Source organism: Podarcis vaucheri, assembly GCF_965113315.1.
Source record: "Podarcis vaucheri genome assembly, chromosome: 1".
In the NCBI taxonomy this organism is placed as follows: domain Eukaryota; kingdom Metazoa; phylum Chordata; class Lepidosauria; order Squamata; family Lacertidae; genus Podarcis; species Podarcis vaucheri.
Window position 1 is genome coordinate 10819006 of NC_138759.1, and position 21956 is coordinate 10840961.

The window sequence follows — 21956 nt, forward strand, 5'->3', positions numbered from 1 at the left end:
CAGCAACCCAATCCTTTAGATCCAGTTTAGAACCAATATTATAAGGAACAGCTTAAACTAACTCAGATAAGGCAGAATCCCAGCCCTGGCAAGTAACTCTGTCCAACTTCAGGAAGACACATATTTAGCTTCCTTGTGCTCTGAGAAACGCAGCAGTCAAGAGTCATGACTGTTAGAATTCCTGATCTATGATTGCAGTCATGGGATTTTTGTCTTTCACATGACGGTATATGTTTTGACTCCACAAAGTGGGATGTGACGAAGACAGGATGTTTGTGTTACTGTGTTCCATGAAGTGGGACTATTGTCCTTTGTTCTTTGTCTCTTTGCTGTCTGATGCTAGAGAGAGAGAGGGAGCCATGTTGCAGTGCTCCGTGTGTGTTTATATGTAAATAAAGTAGATTAGCCAAAATGCTGAATTGCTGAGGTGTGTTACGCCAACTGTGCAAACTCTGTGGATCTCTAAGTGTGCCAGTGTCAGTTGGCATCGGTCGCTGTGATGTTCGGGCTGAAGAAAGCTTATGAAGCTCCCGAATGATCGACTAGGAGGGAGAGAACATGCCAGTTGGGCATGTGTCTCTGCCAGGGTCCTACTCAAGTGTAAGCTGAACTCCTGACAATGACATCTTTCCTGAATTTCAAAGAGGGCCTTCTACAGCTTCACTCTCCCCTGCACAACTGCAGTTCCATTTGAACTATTGTGTGCAGCACAAGTGAGTGGAGGAAAAAAGAACAGGTCAGGGCTGAGAATTGGTTCGGCACCACAGCATCTTATGAGACCCCATGGCAAGGCAGCAACTCACATTTGGGCCATTAGGGCATGCCATTTTAGGAGTTGAATTTTTTTGCAAATCTCTTCAGCGAGGGGTCTTAAAAATATGTTTTTGAGTGTGAGGAATTCAAATCTGCTATTATTTTTGTGATTGGACAACAGTTAGCTTGGTAAGTCTGTTGATGGAGAAGCACATAAACTGCTTTCGGAAAACAAAACAAGAATTAATTTTGCCTTATGAAAATGTCAGATAATGCTAAATAGTAGTAGTGATTATAGTTATAAATATAATAATAATAATAATAATAATAATAATAATAATAATTATTATTGCCACAAGTATTTGGCAATGATTTTTAATGAATTCTATGCAATTTCACACACATTTAACTTACCAGGCAAACCTAAATTATATCAATTTAATTAAAGTACCTTTTGAATTCTTAAGTCATGTTACAACTTTTTAACACCCCTCATTTTGGGAAATTGAAAGTTGGGCCATGTGTTTGCTATCACAAGCACCCCTATCTGGAAGCCAGTTCAACTGCTAGTGAGGTTTCTTCCACAGAAACATTCTGGGCCGTCAGTAAATTTAAGATAACCTTTTTCGCACATCAAGTTTGTCATCATGTAGAAGGAGTGTCGTAGGTGAGGTCAGCCCTTAAAACGAAACTTTCTTTACCTTCCTAATATTTCCAGCAGTTCAGCTACACCATTGAAGTGTTCAGTTTCATAAACAAACCTGCCCAAACAAATTACATACATTAAATAATTAAGCAAATTGCACAGACACAAATTACACAGATTAAGTATTTCTTTACTTGGAAATTTCTAGCCTGCCCTTTTAGGGCAGGGTGATTTACAGTTTAAAAACACAACACATTAAAAAATATATTGTGGGCGTACAAACCTACAGGAATGAAAATAGAAAACTACCATGGCAAATGAAGGTGATAGACTATATGGGACTGGCCGAAATGACTGGCAGAATCCGAGACCAGGGGAAAGAGATGGCGGAAGAAGATTGGAAGAAATTTAAAATTTATCTTAAGAAATATTGTAAAATTAATGAATGCTAAAATGTTGAGGTTATAGAAAAAAGGGGACTACAGCTGTAAAAGATTAAGTAAAAGAAAAGAGCAAGGGAAAATTAGATAAAATCAAGGGGGAGGATTTGCTGAAACAAATTTGGAAATTGGGATGCAGAAAGGGGAGGTACAGGGAAGTCGGTGAAGTAAGGTTTAAGAAAAAAGGATTTGAAATTATACATGTTTGTTTATGTGTTTGTTTGTTTCGATTGTGCATTGTTTATGTTTATAAAAATTGTGAAAAACCAATAAAAATTTTATATATAAAAAAAGAAAATAGAAAACTACCATATTTTTTGCTCCATAAGACGCACCTGACCATAAGACGCACCTAGTTTTTAGAGGGGGAATGCAAGAAAAAAATATTCTTTAAAGGGAGCACTGAGCAGAGCCTGTATGCATCCCAGGCGCTGCTCAGCGCTCCCTTTCACAAGGCTGCCCTTTTTCCTCCTCGGGGAAAAGCCCCCAAGAGCCACACACACGCTCCACGCGGTTCATGAAAGGGGCATTTCAGGGAGGTGGGGGAAGGGACAGAGGGGCTAAGCCAGAAGCTAGAACAGTAAGAGGGAGCACTGTGCAGTGATCCCTCTCGCTGTTCTGGCTTCTGGGATAGCCACGCAGCCTGCATTCGCTCCATAAGATGCACACACATTTCCACTTTTTAGGAGGGAAAAGTGTGTCTTATAGAGCGAAAAATACGGTACATAAACAGCTTTCTTTAAAAAAAAAACAAAAAAACCCCACACTTACCGTAGAAAAATATTGTTAATCTGTTTCCTGATAAATGCTCTAAGACCAAGGAACTTTCCATAAATTCTGTGTAAGACTGTTTTTAGGTAGTCCCGCTCACGAGGATCTTCGCTGTCAAACAGTTCCAGAAGCTATTTGGGGGGGGAAATCAAAATGAAACCAACAGCTCAGAAATGGAGCCTGACTCTAACATCTGCATTTCTGAATTGGCATTATCTGACCATACTTCTTCATTCCACAGCGAAATTGTCCATCGTGAATTTTTACCTTCTGTCTGACTAACAGATCCCTACCAGTAACCTTCATAGAAGGCTCTTTGATCCAGTGGAATCTTCCATGAACGGGGTGGGGGGATGTTTTTGCAAATGTCCCCTTCCTCCATACAGCTCCCATCACTGTTCCAGAGCAGTGTTAGAAATTCGGACATATAAGCTAGGGGCCAAATGGCTACTTAAACCAAGGTTGCAGTCGCCAAACCAGAATGTCTAGTTGCCATTTTGGGGCAAGACCAGTCTTATTTTTCAAATGATGGGCTGATTTGATTGATTCTCTAGCTAGTTCAGATGACACCCTTGAGCTAGGTTAAGAGCTTTGAGAACTTAAAGACGAAAAGTCACTTTATCCAGGGACTGTCCGCATATATACTAGCCTATTTCTACCTCTTTTTCTTGACGGTAACACATTCATAACGTAATAATATTCTTCACAACTGTGAGCACGGCAGTGGAGTGGGGTAAGGGAAGACAAGCAACAGCAACTAACTAGAACATTGTTCACTGCTCCTGCTCAGGCTGCACAGGAGAAAAAACCATTTTGGTTCCTGAAATTCATTCTGACTGCGCAGAGAAAATATAACTGATAGAATTCTACAGGAAGGGGCATTAGTGTGTGAAAACAGTCCAGATCCAAAGATCCTCGGGTATGCACCTGCAGATGGAGATATCAGGTGTCATCCTGAAGCTCAGGCATCTGTGCTTAGTCGCAAATGGCCGATAGCCAGGTGCAAAATGCGCCTGGCGCCTGGCTATTTTCGAACCCAAAGCGTATCCAAACTCTCTAAAGCAGATCTGGTGTGGATGCAAAGGGCTGCAGAGAGAAGGGAGAATGTATGGCAATCACCTCGCTCTTCCTCCTCTTCACAGAAGCCTTTGCTGGATCAAAGAGTCTGCCCATGAACAGAAGGACCAAATTGCATATAAGCCTTACTTCCCAAGCACTGATGGACCAGTATATTGCTTAATCCGTGGCAAGATCTAACAGGGAGGGGCTGGTTCAAGCCTTTTGCACCACAGAATTCTATTCGTAAGGTGGAGGCAGATTGAGAATTGTTTCAGGAGATAGCTGTGTGGTATTCTCTCTCACGTGAAGTTAGCCCGTGTGGTGTAGTGGTTCAGAGCGGTGGACTCATAATCTGGTGAACTGGGTTCGATTCCCCGTTCCTCCACATGCACCTGCTGGGTGACCTTGGGCTAGTCACACTTCTCTGAAGTCTCTCAGCCTCACTCACCTCACAGAGTGTTTGTTGTGGGGGAGGAAGGGAAAGGAGGTTGAGACTCCTTATGGTAGTGATAAAGCAGGATATCAAATCCAAACTTTTCTCTTCTTCTTAGTGCCAAACATTTAATGTCATCTTCTACCAAATTTAAGTTACAGTATTTCATAATTGCCTTCACACATTCCAGTGACAGCTTCTGAATGCAGTTTGTTTTTTTAAGTCTCTCAGACTTACATAAACTCCAGTAATCAACATAAAAAAATTCCTTCCAGTAGCACCTTAAAGACCAACTAAGTTAGTTCTTGGTATGAGCTTTCGTGTGCATGCACACTTCTTCAGATACACACACGAAATGCACACGAAAGCTCATACCAAGAACTAACTTAGTTGGTCTTTAAGGTGCTACTGGAAGGAATTTTTTTTATTTTGACTATGGCAGACCAACACGGCTACCTATCTGTAACTGAATCCAGTAATCAACCTACAGGTTGTTTTTTTTAAATAAAAGTTAGCATTACAAATACTCTCATGAGCTTCAAAGAGAGCAGACCTCCTTACCTGTAGTACAAATTTCTGATCTATGTATTTTTTGGCAATGCTGGGCTGGAATTCTTGGCTTTCCAAAAATCGTATGAAAAATTCATATACAAGCTGCAATAAATCACAACACAATTTAGTAATGTGTTAATGCGTGCTGCATTTCTACAGAATGAAACAGTAAATTATTATTCTGCTTCCGTATTTAAAGAGAGGCAAGAGAGGGACAATGGTAGGTAAAGACATCGTCTATGTGCCTACCCTGGTTCAAGTGAGTGTTTTCCAATCTGCTGCCCTCCCTCCCACTGCACAGAGCAGTTCATTGTCCTGCATGTGTGGGGAGATTGTTGCTGAATCAAACTTTTTTTCTTTTTTTTTAAAGGTTATGTTCATGACCACCTTGATAAAACTGTTTCCCCATCTCCCCCTACCTCCTGCCCCACCCTTCCTTGGTTTATTTATATGGTCTTTCCCCCCTATAGGCCCATTTCAGAGACACAGACCCACCCACACATATAGTTAAATATTACCACTGCCACTCATACCTACTCAGGATAGGATGGGATATAAATCCAATTTAACTTAATAAATAATGTGTTATTTTCCTGTGTTCATATAGTCTAGAGTGGCATAAGCCTAGCGCCCATTAATTCTTTTTATTTAGCTGCCATCAGAAGTACTGCAGCTCATTCTAAGAGCAGGCATCACAAACTCTTTTGTACTGGCTTGCCAAAGCTCCCAGGGGTATAATCAGCATTCCTCTGCCCTCCAGACTCTTGAAATCATATAAAATAAAGCAATTATTATGTTGGTGAAACATTTAATGGTAATTAGAAAGCGTTTGGGAGCATTCAACTACAACACAGATGTCTGATGCAGAATAATGTGTTTTAATCTGGATTCTCCAAACTTGTTGGGGGGGGGGGGAGATGACTGCCTCCTGCATGGAAGGCATTTGTCTGCCCGCACTCTCTCCCTCTCCACCCCACAGGGCCTGACTGCAAGTTACACGTAAACATCCCCAACAGCCCTTTCCACTTTGCAGAACTGATAGGGAGGGAATCAGTGGATGGAAAGGGCTTTTAAGTCCTTCTCTGCCCTGTTTCCTCACTCCAAGTCACCATGCCAGGCAACTTTCCCCCCGTGAGGTTTAAAATGTGTGGGCATTTATAACCCTGTGGGGTGGAAAAAAAACACCATGTGGCACCATTTGGGGCAAGGAAAGGATTATACAGCCTGCTACGTCGCAATTAATTGTTGTCTCCTGAAGAACTGGGGTGGGTGTGCTACTAGGTTACCGTTGCCCAGGTTTGCACATAAGCAGGAACACATGAAGCTTCCTTTCACTAAGTCTCAACACAGGTTTACCCCAGTGGGCACTGGCTCTCCTAGGTTTCAGAAAGGGGGCATTCCCAGTCCTGCATGGATTGAACCTAGAGCACTTTGTACACAAAGCCTACATCTTTTTAGCTGAAAGCAAGTGACCAAGGCCATTAGTTCCATGAATGGAAGAGTGGAAAGGAAGCAATAACACTGGTACAGTGGTATCTCGGGTTAAGTACTTAATTCGTTCCGGAGGTCCGTTCTTAACCTGAAACTGTTCTTAACCTGAAGCACCACTTTAGCTAATGGGAGCTCCTGCTGCCGCCGCGCCGCCGGAGCACAATTTCTGTTCTCATCCTGAAGCAAAGTTCTTAACCCAAGGTACTATTTCTGGGTTAGCGGAGCCTGTAACCTGAAGCGTATATAACCTGAAGTGTTTGTAACCCGAGGTACCACTGTGTTTATTAAAATCTGTGTGAAACTGGTTTTAGAAGTTGCAAGACCATCATAAGGTGTGGCTCAGTGTATTCTGCCTAGCTAAATAAAAGCTGGTAGAGGACTGAAAGCTGGAGCCTACAGCTGCTTCTCCTCAATGCGTCTTTGTATTTCCTAAGAAACTACTTAAAATGGTGTTTCCTAGTCCCTTTTATAAAAATCAATATCCATACTGAACAGTATGCCAAGCTAAATAAAGAATTTAAAATCACTAAATCTGTATTTATCTATATACATTCACCTGTAATATGGCAAACTGTTACTATTCTGCATAGAGAATCTAAACACAATTTTCAAAGGGAACCAGAAAGTGAAAGAGACCTGAAGTTTAGCAAAACAAACAGCACAGAACCTGCCATGTGGGTATACAGTACCCAAAATAAATGGCAACAGCTATTATGATAGTGTCAAACTAAAGATTTTTGCTGTCCTCACATGGCCAGGGCAAGCTATATACAGAAAAGTGCACATCAGTTGACAGCTGAGAAATAGAAGTTTAAAGTCATTTGAGACTAAGGCAATGTAGATTAGATACTGCTAAGACTTCCTGGTTTCTAACTTTATTTTGTGTGAACACTTCAGGTAAATGCAATAGCATGCCTGTTTACAAAGCAGCAAAAATGAGGCGGTGTACAAAGGGAGATGCTTGTACACACTGTTAGTTTAAAAATAAAAACTTCGGATTAGGGTGGCAACTCCAAAACTTTGAAGTTAAGCACTGACTACTGAATCCTTAAATGTTGCACTGGACCTGCAGCAGAAAGGAGACGTGGGCTTTGGTCCCCTGAACCAGCCAGAGGGTCATGGGCTACTGGGGGCTTCTAGGCAGAGCAAAGGGAAGTTATCAGGTCCTGCCATTGGACAAGGGAACATCAGTTATAGGGAGTTTGCTTCCTTCTCCCCAAAAAGAACTTTGCTGCAGCCTGTAACAATCTACTATCCTGTGGGAAGAGTGCTGGCGAGTTCCTTTTTTTTTTTTTATAATATTTTTTATTAGTTTTACAAAAATTTTTATAACAGACAAACACAAAAAAGAAAACAAACAAACAAACAAGTATAATTTCATAATATCATTTCATAAACTTCTTTCCTCGGACTTCCCCATACCTCCCCTTTCTGCATCCTCATGTCCAAATTTTATAGCAACTTATAAATGTTTTTTCCAACTCTAATTCGTCATAGTCCTTTCTTATTCTAATCTTATATTACTGCAACCCTTTCTCTCTATAGAATCTCGACATTCTAAACTTCATCAAGTTTATAGTAGTCCTTAAGATAAATCTTGAATTTCTTCCAATCTTCTTCCGCAGTCTCCTTTCCCTGGTCTCGAATTCTGCTCGTCATTTCCGCCAATGTCATATAGTCAATCACTTTCATCTGCCATTCTTCCACGGTGGGTAGATCTTGTGTCTTCCAATACTTTGCGATCAATATTCTTGCTGCTGTTGTTGCGTACATAAAGAAAGTTCTATCCTTTTTTTGCACCAATTGGCCGACAATGCCCAAGAGAAAGGCCTCTGGTTTCTTAAGAAAGGTATATTTAAATACCTTTTTCATTTCATTATATATCATCTCCCAGAAGACCTTAATCTTCGGGCATGTCCACCAAAGATGATAAAAAGTACCTTCAGTTTCCTTACATTTCCAGCATTTATTGTCAGGCAAATGGTAAATTTTTGCTAGCTTAACTGGGGTCATGTACCACCTGTATACCATTTTCATCACATTTTCCTTTAAGGCACTACATGCCGTAAATTTAATTCCGGTGTTCCACAACCTTTCCCAGTCAGCAGACCTAATATTATGACCAATGTCCTGTGCCCACTTAATCATAGCTGATTTAACTGTTTCATCTTGTGTATTCCATTTCAACAGCAAGTTATACATTCTTGACAGATTCTTAGTATTGGGTTCTAACAATTCTGTCTCAAGTTTTGATTTTTCCACCTGGAAGCCAATTTTCCTGTCTTGTTTGAAAACCTCCATTATTTGATAATAGTGGAGCCAATCTTGTACTTTGGGTTTTAGTTTTTCATGGCTCTTTAGTTTCAGTTTCTCTCCATCCTGTTCTAAGATCTCACAATACTTTGGCCATCCGACCTCCATATTGACTTTCTTATGGGCCTTAGCCTCTAAGGGTGACAGCCATCTAGGGGTTTTGTTTTCCAACAGATCTTTATATCTCATCCAAACATTAAACAACGCTTTCCTTACCATATGGTTTTTAAAGGCACTATGCACTTTGATTTTGTCATACCATAGATATGCATGCCAGCCAAATGCATTATTGAAACCTTCTAAATCCAAGATATCTGTATTCTCGAGGAGCATCCACTCTTTCAGCCAGCAGAATGCTGCTGCTTCATAATACAATTTTAAGTCCGGCAGGGCAAATCCCCCTCTTTCTTTTGCATCTGTTAATATTTTATATTTTATTCTGGGCTTTTTGCCCTGCCAGACAAATTTCGCAATGTCTTTCTGCCACCTCTTGAAACAGTCCATCTTGTCAATAATCTGCAAAGTTTGAAACAAAAATAACATTCTAGGCAATACATTCATCTTAATTACTGCAATTCGGCCTAACATTGATAATCTCAAATTTGACCATATTTCTAAGTCTTTTTTAATTTCTAACCAACATTTTTCATAATTGTCCTTATATAAATTCAAATTTTTAGATGTTAAATTAACCCCTAGGTATTTCACCTTCTTAACCACCATCAAGCCCGTCTCTTTTTGAAACTTATTCTTCTCCATATCTGTCAGGTTTTTCCCTAAGACTTTAGTTTTTTGTTTATTCAATTTAAATCCAGCTACCTGGCCAAATTGTTGAATTATCTCCAACACCTTTTTCGTGCTAGTGTATGGCTCTTGTAAAGTCAGAACTAAGTCATCTGCGAAAGCCCTTAACTTGTAATGTTTTGCTCCGACCTGTACACCTTTAACTTGCTGGTCCTCTCTAATCATGTTCAGCAACACCTCCAGGACCGAAATAAAAAGCAATGGGGAAATTGGGCACCCCTGTCGTGTTCCTTTTTCTATCTTAAGTTCCTCAGTTATTACATTATTTACAATCAACTTAGCTTTTTGTTCGGAATATATTGCACCCATACCATTCTCAAAACCTTGTCCTACCCCCATCCCATGAAGGTTCTTTTTCATAAAACTCCAAGAAATATTGTCAAAGGCTGAGTGCTGGCGAGTTCCTGTCCTGCTTGAAGGCCCCTTATAAGCATCTAGATAGCCAGTGTAAAAACAGAATATCGGACTAAATCGGCCTTAGGTCTGGTCCATACGGGGCTGCAGAGCTAAAAAGGTCAATCCTGCCCCACAGTCACCAGGCTGGGTTACTGGGGAGTTATAAGACATAACCCAGAAGGGTGTATCACATTAATCCTAAATTGACACTGTCACAAATCATCCCCGTCCCCCGCCCTATCTAATCACAACAAATTGTGTGTGTGTGTGTGTGTGTGTGTGTGTGTGTAGCGTTCTGTCCCATTTCAGGGTCCTTCCAGCAAGTAAGTTGGTGTGCTTGATTTTAATTCTAAAATAAAAAATGTAAAAGAATAAAATCACCTGTAAATGTGGCCATGACGCCTCAAGGGTGGGTTCATCTTCTTCTGGATCAAACTCATTGCTATCGCTAGGAGGAAGTGTTCGGAATATATTGCAAGAAACCTAGGAAATTGAACAAACACAATTAAAGGCTGCTCTCTCGTCAAGATTACAGGGCAAGGCAATCAGAAGAATTAGAGTGCATTCACAAATTGATAAAAATTGCCCAATGAATCCATAAATTGATATAATGCATTTCACTAGCAGATTATTCTTAGATAAGAACAATGTATATGGCACTTTATGGCTTCCAAATTGCACTAATCATTTCTTACCTCCGTTTTATCCTTGTAATGAAAGCAGGGAGCACCTACTACCAGCTCTAGAGAGAAGAAAAACTATGTGACCCCTCTAAGCTGACTAGCATCTCCCTCTAGGAATACTCTGGACACAAAGCATAGCTCATATTCCAAGAAATGAACATGTGCCCTGCTATGGCTACGCCTCACAAGACTCACATCAAGTGACAACGCAGTCTCAACCTGCTCCCTTTCTTTACAGTGCTCAGATCAAGCCTAACAGAGCAATCTAGCAGGAAGGAGCAGGAGCAGTTTATTCTCACAAGCACCTTGTTAGATGATAGCCAAAAAAAACCAGCACCTTGTCCAAAGCCATTAAGGCTCACAATTAAGAAGGGAAATGAACTCAGTCATCCATAGCCCAAGTCTGAAACTTTATACAACAGTGCCTAATTGTCACCTCCTCCTAATGCATTTCAATATTCCAGTTCACTTAGATGAAACAGAATCATTTCAATAATTTGAGCTTTCTCTCACACATTAGACTAGACTTTAAAATTACTGAGAAAGAGTAAGCAGGAAATAAAAGAGGTTTTGTACTTAAGTGTTTTCTTTTCTCACCACAAGAGGGTGCATTTTGATATAATCCTAGAAAAAGAATGCTGACTTTTCTTAAAATATTTGTTATGCACCAATATATACTTCCGTCACATGGTGTTTCATAGTGAGAGATCAGTCTATTAGCAACAGATACCAAACAACTGAGTTAAACTTGCCTTTGGTGCAGGTTTCCTAAGAGATTATCTGTTTATATTTTGTTCTAAAATTAACAAGTAGCAGTGATCATTCAGAGAGTCTATTTATGCTATTCATCTAATTTGAGCAATAGATCAAAGGGTTGACCTATGCAATCTAATTTAGTCAAAGTGGCAAAGATCCCTCAGTTTCAATCTTGCTTCTTCCACAAACTCATTGAGTGCCTTTTATACAAGATACCGTCTCTCAAACCCAACCCCCCTCACCCCCAGTTCCTCCTCAGCACATGCTACAATAGGTAGACACTGACTTACCTTACAATGATGTTGTAAGGGTGGAGATAGGTCACATCCACACCACACATTTAATGTACTCTTATACTACTTTAACCATCATGGGCTTCCCTAAAAAAAATCCTGGGAACTGCAGTTTATTAATGGTGGTGAGACTTCCCAGCACCCTGAATGAACCACGGTTCTCATGATTCTTAGGGGAAGCCATGACTGTTAAAGTTATATGAGTGCTTTAGATGTATGGTGCGAATGTAACGATAATGTATGTAAAGCACTTCCACCTCTCCTAACAGTTATACAAATGCCAAGTGTTAGTTCCGCCAAAGATACTTTGGATTTCACACATTTTCCTGTATAATAGTAGAGAAGAACGCTATACATATTGTGGCAGATACATAAATAACTTCAAGAAAATCAATGATTCCATCTGGCCACGCAAATAGAAAATTGATCACTTGTGCTGGGACTAAAGAACAATATACCTGAAAGTGACTGGAGAGCCAAAGTAGCCATGCATGGATATTATTATTATTACTGAAAGATTTCCATGGCTAACAAAGGTGCATATAACGTCTCTGTTTTCAATTCATAGAGTCCTTCCTACAGGTCAAAAGGCAAACAGAAGTCACAGAGTGTGGGCTGATCATTACGAAGGCACCCAGCTGGCAGAAAGGCGGAGTAAAACTCTTTCATCCCCTGCTTTGGTCCTGATGAAAATTGGTTCTTTGAAGCTGCTATTTGCATGGGGGGAGGATCTCCTTTACTAGCACCAACACTTCTGCAGTGTAATTACAGAACAGCAGCAGCACATTGGGATGTTCAATTACACCTTATTACAACAATGGCTTTTCAATAGTGTATCATCACTGTACGCACAAAAGATACAACCCTGTGCATCCTTTCTTAAGATTGAACCCAATCTCTTCTGAGGAAATACTTGTAGAAGTAGGCTGGCAATGAAACAGTTGTATGGAAAAGTAGCTATCTTAAACCTATCTTTACTTATCTGATTTATACTTCATTCCATCTTACCCTTGAAAGAACAGCCATAATGAAAATTCATAATCTCTTCCATTTCTGTCTCATAAGCAATAATTTCCCCTATTTCCTGGTGTGATAAGTTGTTTAGTAGGCAGTAGAGTTAAAAATATACTCATGTTCTTAACAGACACACGTCCTGACTCCATGCAGAAGGTTCCATTCCTCTCAGTGTGGGTCTACACACATGGTGAACCAGTGTGAGAAACTCAGATATATAAGCTGGGTGCCAGATGGCACCTTAAACCCAGGTTATGCTTGTCAGGGGGTTAAACTAGATGACCCTTAGGGGTCCCATCACAACCCTCAGGGGTCCCATCACAACTCTACAATCTCAGCAGCAAGAATATTATTGGTCCAGAAATGGAAACAAGAAGAACTACCAACATTAGAAGAATGGAGGATGAAATTGATGGACTACGCAGAATTAGACAAGCTAACAGGAAGGATCCGAGACCGGCGGGACCAGAGGTTTACCGAAGACTGGACTAAATTTACTGAGTATCTGAAAAGTATTTGTGATGATCAGATTACATTTGTAGGACTACAAGATGTTCTGTGAGGAGTAATTTAAGAAAGATTGTAAAAATGGAAAGGGAGAAATGATTTGTTTGAAAGGATAAAGGTAATATTAAGTTAAGAATTGCATGAGAAATAATCAAGACTGAAGGCTATCAGAGATGCTGAGGGAAGTCCAAACAAGGACATATGTATAATAATTTGTGTGGTATGTCTTAAAATTTTTGCATGCTAAAATTAATAAAAAAATATTATAAAAAACAACTCTACAGTCTCAACTACATTGCTTGACTCTAGCTTGCTTTTACAACAATTCACTTGTCTCAGTATGCAAGGAGGAGAAACAGTGGAAATGGAAATATTATTAACTGTGGACTAAAAGGCAGATGTTTTTAGACTGCGGTAGCCAGCCGGGTGCCCAGGAATCTCCATGTAGCCGCAACTGGACCTGCGCCAATAGCAAAATGCACCTGGGGAATGTCAAACACTGGGGTGAACATGTATGTGGGTTCAGACATACACCTTATAACACTACATTTCTGAAGACTATAATTTTAACTGAAGGGGGCCACTCCAGTGTTATGTGCCGCACAGCAAAAAGCGGTTGATTTCTTTTAAAAGTGAGAGTGTGTAAAAATCACAGTGCAGTCTTATCTAAGCACCAGCCTGGTAGCCAATGAGAAACTGCAGGCAGGCAAGAGGGATGGATAACATCTAGGCTAGAAACCAAATGGGCTGCTCCCTATCCCACAGCACCTTAAGACTGCTTGGCTAGTCCCCAGCAGGCTACTAACTTTTGCAAGCTTATTTGCAAGGCTGTTTTTAGTATTACTTGTGCAGTGGGTTTCTAATAGACACCTTAATCAAAACTGAAGCGGAGGTGCTGCATGTACATAGTTGAAGGGGATGGAAGCGCAAGAAGCTGTTTGCAGCTCTAAAATTAGCTTTTCCACATGAATGAACGCCAGGCATTCACTTATATGGTATAAAGGAGGCGTGGAAATTTATTTATGAACGCCAGCAACATCGCCCATCCTATAACAGTGCTGCCAACTACAGGTTACTTATTTGTTGTACATAACTCAATGGTAAACAATCGAACCTGATAAAGAGGCTATTAGGAACTGGCTATTGCCTTTTTTGGAACATTATGATATTTAGATATATTTAGGAGTGCCTTCTACCAACTTTACTTGGTCAGGCTGCTGCAGGTGATTCTGGATTGTCTCAGCGCTGCCGGCCCATGGACTAGTAACATCCAGACTGCATTATTGCAACATGTTATAGGTAGAGAGGCCCTTGAAGCTGACCCAGAAGCTGCAGCCAGCACAAAACCCAGTGGCTGGGTTGCTCACTGGAGCAGAATATCACCATCGCATTGTGCCACTGATAAAGGAACTGCACTGGCTGCCAATTGGCTAGGTTCAAGATACTGATATTGGTGTACTAAGCCCTATACAGCTGGGTACCGGGATACCTAAAACATTGTTTGATCCTCTGCATACCTAATTGATCACTGTGTTCTGTAGTAGAGGTCTGGCAGATATCAGTCTATCTGTAGGTCCATTCCAGAATCAGCCCTTTAGTCTGGCAGAACCAAACCTCTGGAACACCTTCCCATTGCTATCAGACAACTAACTGCCTCTTTCTCTTGGCTTTTAGACCCCATATTTATTTTTTTATAGTTGCTTTTTAAAACTGTTTATATATGCACTTGCTTTGAACTGCTCTGTATCTTTCATTGTATTAACTGTTTCAAGATGCCTCATGTGATTCATAAAGTAAATAAATATTTATTATATATACCTTTTTGCAAGTATGTGGGACATCCATACTCAAATTACACACACACAATTTTCACACTACTTCATTTTCAGCCTTGATGTTCGGCAAAGCTCATATAAACAAGGAATAAAAACATGTCAAAAGAACTGTTATAGCAGAATATAGTGAGGTGTTCTGATTTTTTTTTTAAATACTATAAATCCTCCAGTGAGAATGCATGGCTGAAGTTCAGGAAAGTGAAGGGGTGGTATTCGCCATGGGCTCGTATGAAAGAAAGAGCAGGATACAAATTTAATCAAGAAACAAACAAACAATGTTAGTTATACTCATTGAACTACTTGAATCAATGGACTTCAGTGGAACTACACTGGGTATGACTTACAGTGGTGCCTCGCAAGACGAAAAGAATCCGTTCTGTGATTCTCTTCGTGTAGCGGTTTTTTCGTCTTGCGAAGCAAGCCCATTGACAGATTAGCGGATTAGCGCTATTAGCGGCTTTTGGCGGCTTATCTGCTGATCGGATCAGCTGATAAGCGGCTTAGCGGCTTAGAAAAGGGGGGGAGGGGGAAAAACCAGCAGGAACTCGCAAGACATTGTCATCTTGCGAAGCAAGCCCATAGGAAATTCGTTTTGTGAAGCACCTCCAAAACGGAAAACTCTTTCGTCTAGCGAGTTTTTCGTCTTGCGAGGCATTCGTCTTGCGGGGCATCACTGTAGGTGGATAGCATCCAAGGAGGAAGAAGAGAAGAAAAGACTGCTGAATCAGGCTAATGGCTCATCTGGCCCAGAATCCTGTTCTCAAACTGGTTAACCAGATGCCCATGGGAAGCATGCAAGAAGGGCATGAGTGTAATAGGACTCTCTCCTCCTGCCATTCCCAGCAACTAGTATTTAGCAGCATTTATCTATCCCCTTTCTCCATGCCATGCACGATTTTATAAACTTCTATTGTGTCACCTCTTACTCCCATTTTTCCTTGGCTAAAAAGTCCCACGTGCTGCAACGTCTACTCAGAGAGGAGCTGCCGTATCCCCTTGATCATTTTGGTTGCCCATAATTAGATCTTTTCTAACCCTGCAATTTCCTTTTGCATGTGAGGCAACCAGAACTTTACACATTATTCCAAATGAGGTCACACCACAGATTTGTATAAGAGAAATGTTGTATCAGCAGTTTTGTTTTCAATTCCTTTCCCAATTATCTTTAGTATGGAATTTGCCCTTTTCACAGCTGCTGCACATGGGGTTGACATCTTCATTCACTATGGCCCCATGGTCTTGTTCCTGGTCAGTCACCTCCAGTTCAGACCCCATAAGCGTCTATGTGAATTTAAGATTATTGCTCTCACATGCATCACTTTACACTGTAGACAGTGAATTGTATTTGCCATTTTACCACCCATTCAATTGGTTTGGAGAGGTCCTTTGCAAGCTCTGCACAATCTTTTTAAACTATTTAATATCATCACAAAACTTGGTCATCTCACTCCTAAACTGCATTGTTTTCAACAAGTTAAAAAGGACAAGTTCCAATACCAATCTTTCAGAAACTCCACCTTCTATCTTCTCTGTTCAGAGAAATGTCCAGTTAACCCTACTCTCTGTTTCCTGCTATTTAACGTACTCCTGGTCCATAAGAGGACATCTATTATTTTGTGTGATTTACAGCTGCCATTAATATTTTTTTTTAAAGTACAGTAAACCAACAACACACTAAAGATGCAATACTAACACAAGCCAGGCAGGTTTTAACTACAAGCAGAATACCATACAACTTGTGTAGATATACACTGTAATAACAGTCAACAGTCACTGTAATATAATTTATTCCAGAGTAAGCAACAAACAAAAATACAATGTAAGGATGCCGTTTTAGAGCTATCATCCGCTAATGTCCTTAAACCTTGCAAAATATTTATGCTTTAAATGAAACAGCCAACCTGCTCAGACCTGCTTCACCCTTAATCAATATAAAACAGCTGTTACAGGGGACTGGTTTAGTGTGGGAAACACAATATTTTACTTGTTCTGCTCTACAAGGGCAAGTGATAGCAATATGCAGGCAGCCATGATGATATGAGTGACAGTTACACTTACAACTATTGATAATCAATACTTGTGTCAGTTTCCAGAACTCTGAAAGGTTTAATTCTAAACTAGGTCCCAGCGCCTGCCAACCTAGCAGTTCGAAAGCACCCCCGGGTGCAAGTAGATAAATAGGTACCGCTTACCAGCGGGAAGGTAAACGGCGTTCCGTGTGCTGCGCTGGCTCGCCAGATGCAGCTTTGTCACGCTGGCCACGTGACCCGGAAGTGTCTCCGGACAGCGCTGGCCCCCGGCCTCTTGAGTGAGATGGGCGCACAAACCCCAGAGTCTGTCAAGACTGGCCCGTTCGGGCAGGGGTACCTTTACCTTTACCTTTATGTTTTAAGTGGTTCTGTGCAAACAGGTGTTTTTTTTTTCAAAAACAGAACCATAAATGTTCCTATATTTATTGAGATCTAACTCCCCCAGCAACCTGTTTCCAAATATATTCGTTCATTCTCTCTCTCTCTCTCTCTCTCTCTCTCTCTCTCTCTCTCACACACACACACACACACACACACACACACCACTTTCTCTATTCTCCTAAGTGTTCAGCTCCACGGGTTCTTACATTGTCACCAGTCTTCAACATACAATTTTCCCTTAAGGATAAATGGCACCCTTGCAGGAGTGTTCAAGGAGAGCAGGACATTGGTGCAGCCTCAGACCGCCTCCCTATTCTTCCAAAGGTGGATAAGATTGTCATAAAGCTAAAAACCTGGGGCAAGCTCCTCACCAAGATGTTTCCATATCAAAGGAATATACATTTCCTAGGGCTTACAACCCCCCCCCTTTAATGCCACTATTTCCCCAAGTTCATGGAGAAAGCTTGGAGTTTCATCGGGGGGGCTTATATAATCAACAGCAAACAAATCAGCAAAAGAGCTTTTCCATCATAGTGGTACATCACATAGGCAAGCTAAGGACAATAAGTCATTGTGTCACTGGATCAGAATGAGACAATGCAATGAATACTGTGGAGTAGAACATCGCATCTTGTGGCACTGTGAGCAGATTCATGATCCCACATTAGGGCAGCACCACTATGCTCTCAACAGGGGTGAGGTTGCATAAAGGCCAGAAGCAGGACCCGCTACGACAGTGCAAAATTAAGTCTGAGCTTCTAATATGATTTAACAGAATGTTGTTTATTCATTCAATTTCTATGCCACCCTCCACCCAAGGATAGAATCATAGAATCATAAGAGTTGGAAGAGACCACAAGGGCCATCGAGTCCAACCCCCTGCCAAGCAGGAAACACCATCAGAGCACTCCTGACATATGGTTGTCAAGCCTCTGCTTAAAGACCTCCAAAGAAGGAGACTCCACCACACTCCTTGGCAGCATATTCCACTGTCGAACAGCTCTTACTGTCAGGAAGGAAGGATCACAGAGAGGTTTACAATGTAAAAACACAAAAATACCTAACATAAAGGTAAAGGGACCCCTGACCGTTAGGTCCAGTCACAGATGACTCTGGGGTTGCAACGCTCATCTCGCTTTATTGGCTGAGGGAGCCGGCATACAGCTGGGTCATGTGGCCCAGCATGACTAAGCCACTTCTGGCAAACCAGAGCAGCGCACGGAAACACCGTTTACCTTCCCACCGGAGCGGTACCTATTTATCTACTTGCACTTTGACATGCTTTTGAACTGCTAGGTTAGCATGAGCAGGGACGGAGCAACGGGAGCTCACCCCATCACAGGAATTCGAACCGCCAACCTTCCGATCGGCAAGACATAGTAACAAACAAAAACAATATCCCCACACATACATTTTAAAGGGCCACAGATAGTAATTGTTTTATTTATTAAATTTCTATACTTGCTTTGTCATCAAATGCTTTATAACAAACTAGACCAACTGCTCTTCTACTGGATTTCAGTTCTTTATTATTAAAACATCAAGTACATGACACATAATTCAGCAGTAGGTATCTGAATCCAAGTAAGAAAAATTAAACCAAATTTCTAGTCTTTATGGATGCAGATAAAAGCTTGGAAATGTGTGGGCAATGCCTGGTCTCGGGTGGTCCCTCATGGGTAACACCCCAGGCACTAAAGAAAGCCCTCTGTCCTTCCATAAAGCCAAAATATCCTGCTGTCCTGATCTTAAAGGTAAAGGTAAAGGGATCCCTGACCATTAGGTCCAGTTGTGACCAACTCTGGGGTTACGGCGCTCATCTTGCTTTATTGGCCGAGGGAGCCGGCATACAGCTTCCGGGGTCATGTGGCCAGCATGACTAAGCCGCTTCTGGCGAACCAGAGCAGCGCACAGAAACGCTGTTTACCTTCCCTCTGGAGCGGTACCTATTTATCTACTTGCACTCTGAAGTGCTTGTCCTGATCTTACTAGCCATTTAAACCCTATCTCCATGCAGCAGTCTTCCACCACCATATGCCTCACTGCAAGAGCGCCAATGCCACTGACTCTGCAAGATTCACAATCTTGCAAGGAGATGGAAATGTGCAGAATAAGGAGCTATACTGCAAATGTGTCACAAATACGTACATATTATATATTAATTCTTACTGCACATTCTGAGGCTCTTTAGAACAGAAGAAATGAATGCAGACTATACACAGCCCTGCATATCAGACATTATGGAAAGATCAAGATTTTCCCAGTGACTAAGCCCCACTTCTTTAAATTATGGGAGCCTACCGATTATATTTTTTATAATGCAGAACTGTGACAATGAATCCAATGAGTGTTAAACTGAAAGGATAGTGCCTTTCCAAGGATAAAAATTGCCACTGGTGTCATAATGAAAGACAGGGACTGCTCAGCTAGAAAGGTAAAGCAGCAGAGAGGACAGATGAGATCTGAAGGGAAAACGAAATCAAAACTGCAGCATGTGGTAGCTGACTGGGATTGGCAATGCAGGGTTTTCCACAGCAGTCTGTCTACTTCACTTTTAAGAACAGCGAGATTCACAAGTACCATAGAAATTATACCACCAAACCAGCATCACTTTTTTTACAGCACAACCCCCAAGATAAAGCTGCCAATTAGTTAACTGAATCATACCTTACATTTTGCCTACACATATCTCATCAATAAAACCAGCTCTGTCAGATTTCAGTTAAACGTGTACACCTAAGGATGCATATATATCAAGCACTAGAGCATGAACGTTTTATGCTTCCCATAAGCATGGTACAGGGAAATTGCATGTTGTTGGGATGCAATACACATATCTTATTAATGCAGCTTCAATCTAAACAGCCCCTTCACCAATGACCAACTTAAACAAATATTCCTCACAACCCTTTCAACTTTATCTCTTCATTTATACTGTTCAGTCACAGCAGCTAAGGATAACCAATGTTTCCCATCTAAGTTATCCTAAAACATTTTTTAAAAATACTGTGACCAAGGACCAAGACATAGGCACCTCTGCTTCAGAAGGGAAAATTCTCTTTCCCAGGACCACGTTTAAGAAGCAGCAACTGGGGCAGTCTTTTTGGCAGATACTTCTACCAACAAAGAAGCACCAGTTTGAACTCTGCTTCTTTGATCCACTGCTTCTGAGGTTTATTTGCCAACATCCTCAGATATCAACTATCCCTTTTAAGAAATTCATTCAGCTATTTCCCAGTAACAATGGCAAGCAAGCCCCAATATGGAAGCACTGCCCCTTAAATGCAAGTTGATCTCCCACCAGGGAGGTGGGAACTGGAACACACACCTGTGTATTTCAGCCCTCTGGAGGTTTCAGGCCATGACTGAATCAACACTACAGGTTTCCTCGTTTCCAACCTAGATTCCGATGCTTGACACTGAGCAAATGCTGCATGCTTGTCATTATTACCTATCTGCCAAACTCTGCAATGCAAACTCTGACTCCAAGTACTCTGCAGTCATCACTACCTGCCATCCATCCCTGAGCTCTGTGTTGCAATATAGACAAGCTGAACAAAATAACACAACACAATGGCCAGTAACAATGGCACTAAACACTATTTATAGACTAATACAAATGATCAGAAATTGCAACCAAAGTCTCTAAATCTTCTTCACCAGTCGTGGTAGAATAATTCAAATGATCAATATATACATAATCTGTCACCAAATATCGCTGGAACAGAGTTTCCGGATAATGAATCTATTTCGTTCAATGCTTCATCAGCCGACTTGTAAGAATTAATATGACAAGGATGCCGTTCAATTTCTTAACAAGCTGAAATTACAATATAAATGCGATGAAACCTGTGTCTGTATAAGATAAAATGCATAATACAATATATACAACTAATATACATACCCAATCTTACATGTAAGTAAATATAAACGCTGTAGAAAATATGCTCTGGATCAGTGCTCATATGATAGTGTAGTCACTGATGCTGGTAACAAATTGTAAAGAATATAATATAGTTAGCCACAGGTGAAACTAATATACTGTTAGGGAAATTAAAGACACAGCACAACATTAACAGCAAGAATGCCTGACAACCAGATGAAAACAGTACCCCATCCAGTCAGTGGATCATGGCAGATAATGCAATTAAATAAAACAATGAAAATCTAACTCAGAATTCAATCCCCCCAGAGGAACGGAGTTGAACATGTAGATGAAACGGGTTTCCTGTTGGCGTAACCAGTGTTCCAAATTTGGATGGGGTACTGTTTTCATCTGGTGTCCTGGGCTAAGAAATTGAGAGAGAACCTGGAGAATAAGCAAGTGTAAAGTGATGCACAAGGGGACAATAAATCCTCATATATTAATAGAGTCTGAACTGACAAGTGATGAAGCAGGGAAAAGACCTTGGGGTCAAAGTAGATAGCTCAATGAAGATGTGGACCCCACTGTGCAGAAGCTGTGAAAAAGGCAAATTACATGTTAGGGATCATTAGGCTTTTTAGTTTAAAAAAAAGCAGTAAGGAGGGAAATGATAGATGTGTATACAATTATGTAAGCTGTAGATAAAATTAACAGAGAGAGGTTTTTCTCTCTATCTCAGAACGCTAGAAGCTGGGGACAGCCAATGCAAGCTTAATGTTGGAAGACGAAAGGAAGTACTTCACATTGTGCACTATTAAACTATGGAATTCAATACCACAAAATGTGATCACGACAACTAAATGGGGTGGCTTTAAAATGAAATTAGGTAGATTTGTGTTTCTCAGTACAAGATGTCCATTACGGCAACCAAAAC

The 21956-nt window shown here is 40.9% G+C and overlaps 1 protein-coding gene across 5 annotated transcripts in view; it reads right to left on the reverse strand.

Annotated features, from left to right (window-relative positions):
- PPP2R5E (protein phosphatase 2 regulatory subunit B'epsilon) overlaps positions 1 to 21956 on the reverse strand; it is a 93002-nt gene that overhangs the window by 15116 nt on the left and 55930 nt on the right. For all 5 annotated transcript variants that reach the window (XM_082218082.1, XM_082218081.1, XM_082218084.1 and 2 more), the window contains 4 exons: positions 10040 to 10141; positions 4664 to 4756; positions 2611 to 2741; positions 1455 to 1514 (listed from right to left, as the gene is read on the reverse strand). In XM_082218082.1, coding sequence (XP_082074208.1) covers positions 1455 to 1514; positions 2611 to 2741; positions 4664 to 4756; positions 10040 to 10141 — 386 coding nt within the window. The remainder of the gene's footprint in view (positions 1 to 1454; positions 1515 to 2610; positions 2742 to 4663; positions 4757 to 10039; positions 10142 to 21956) is intronic.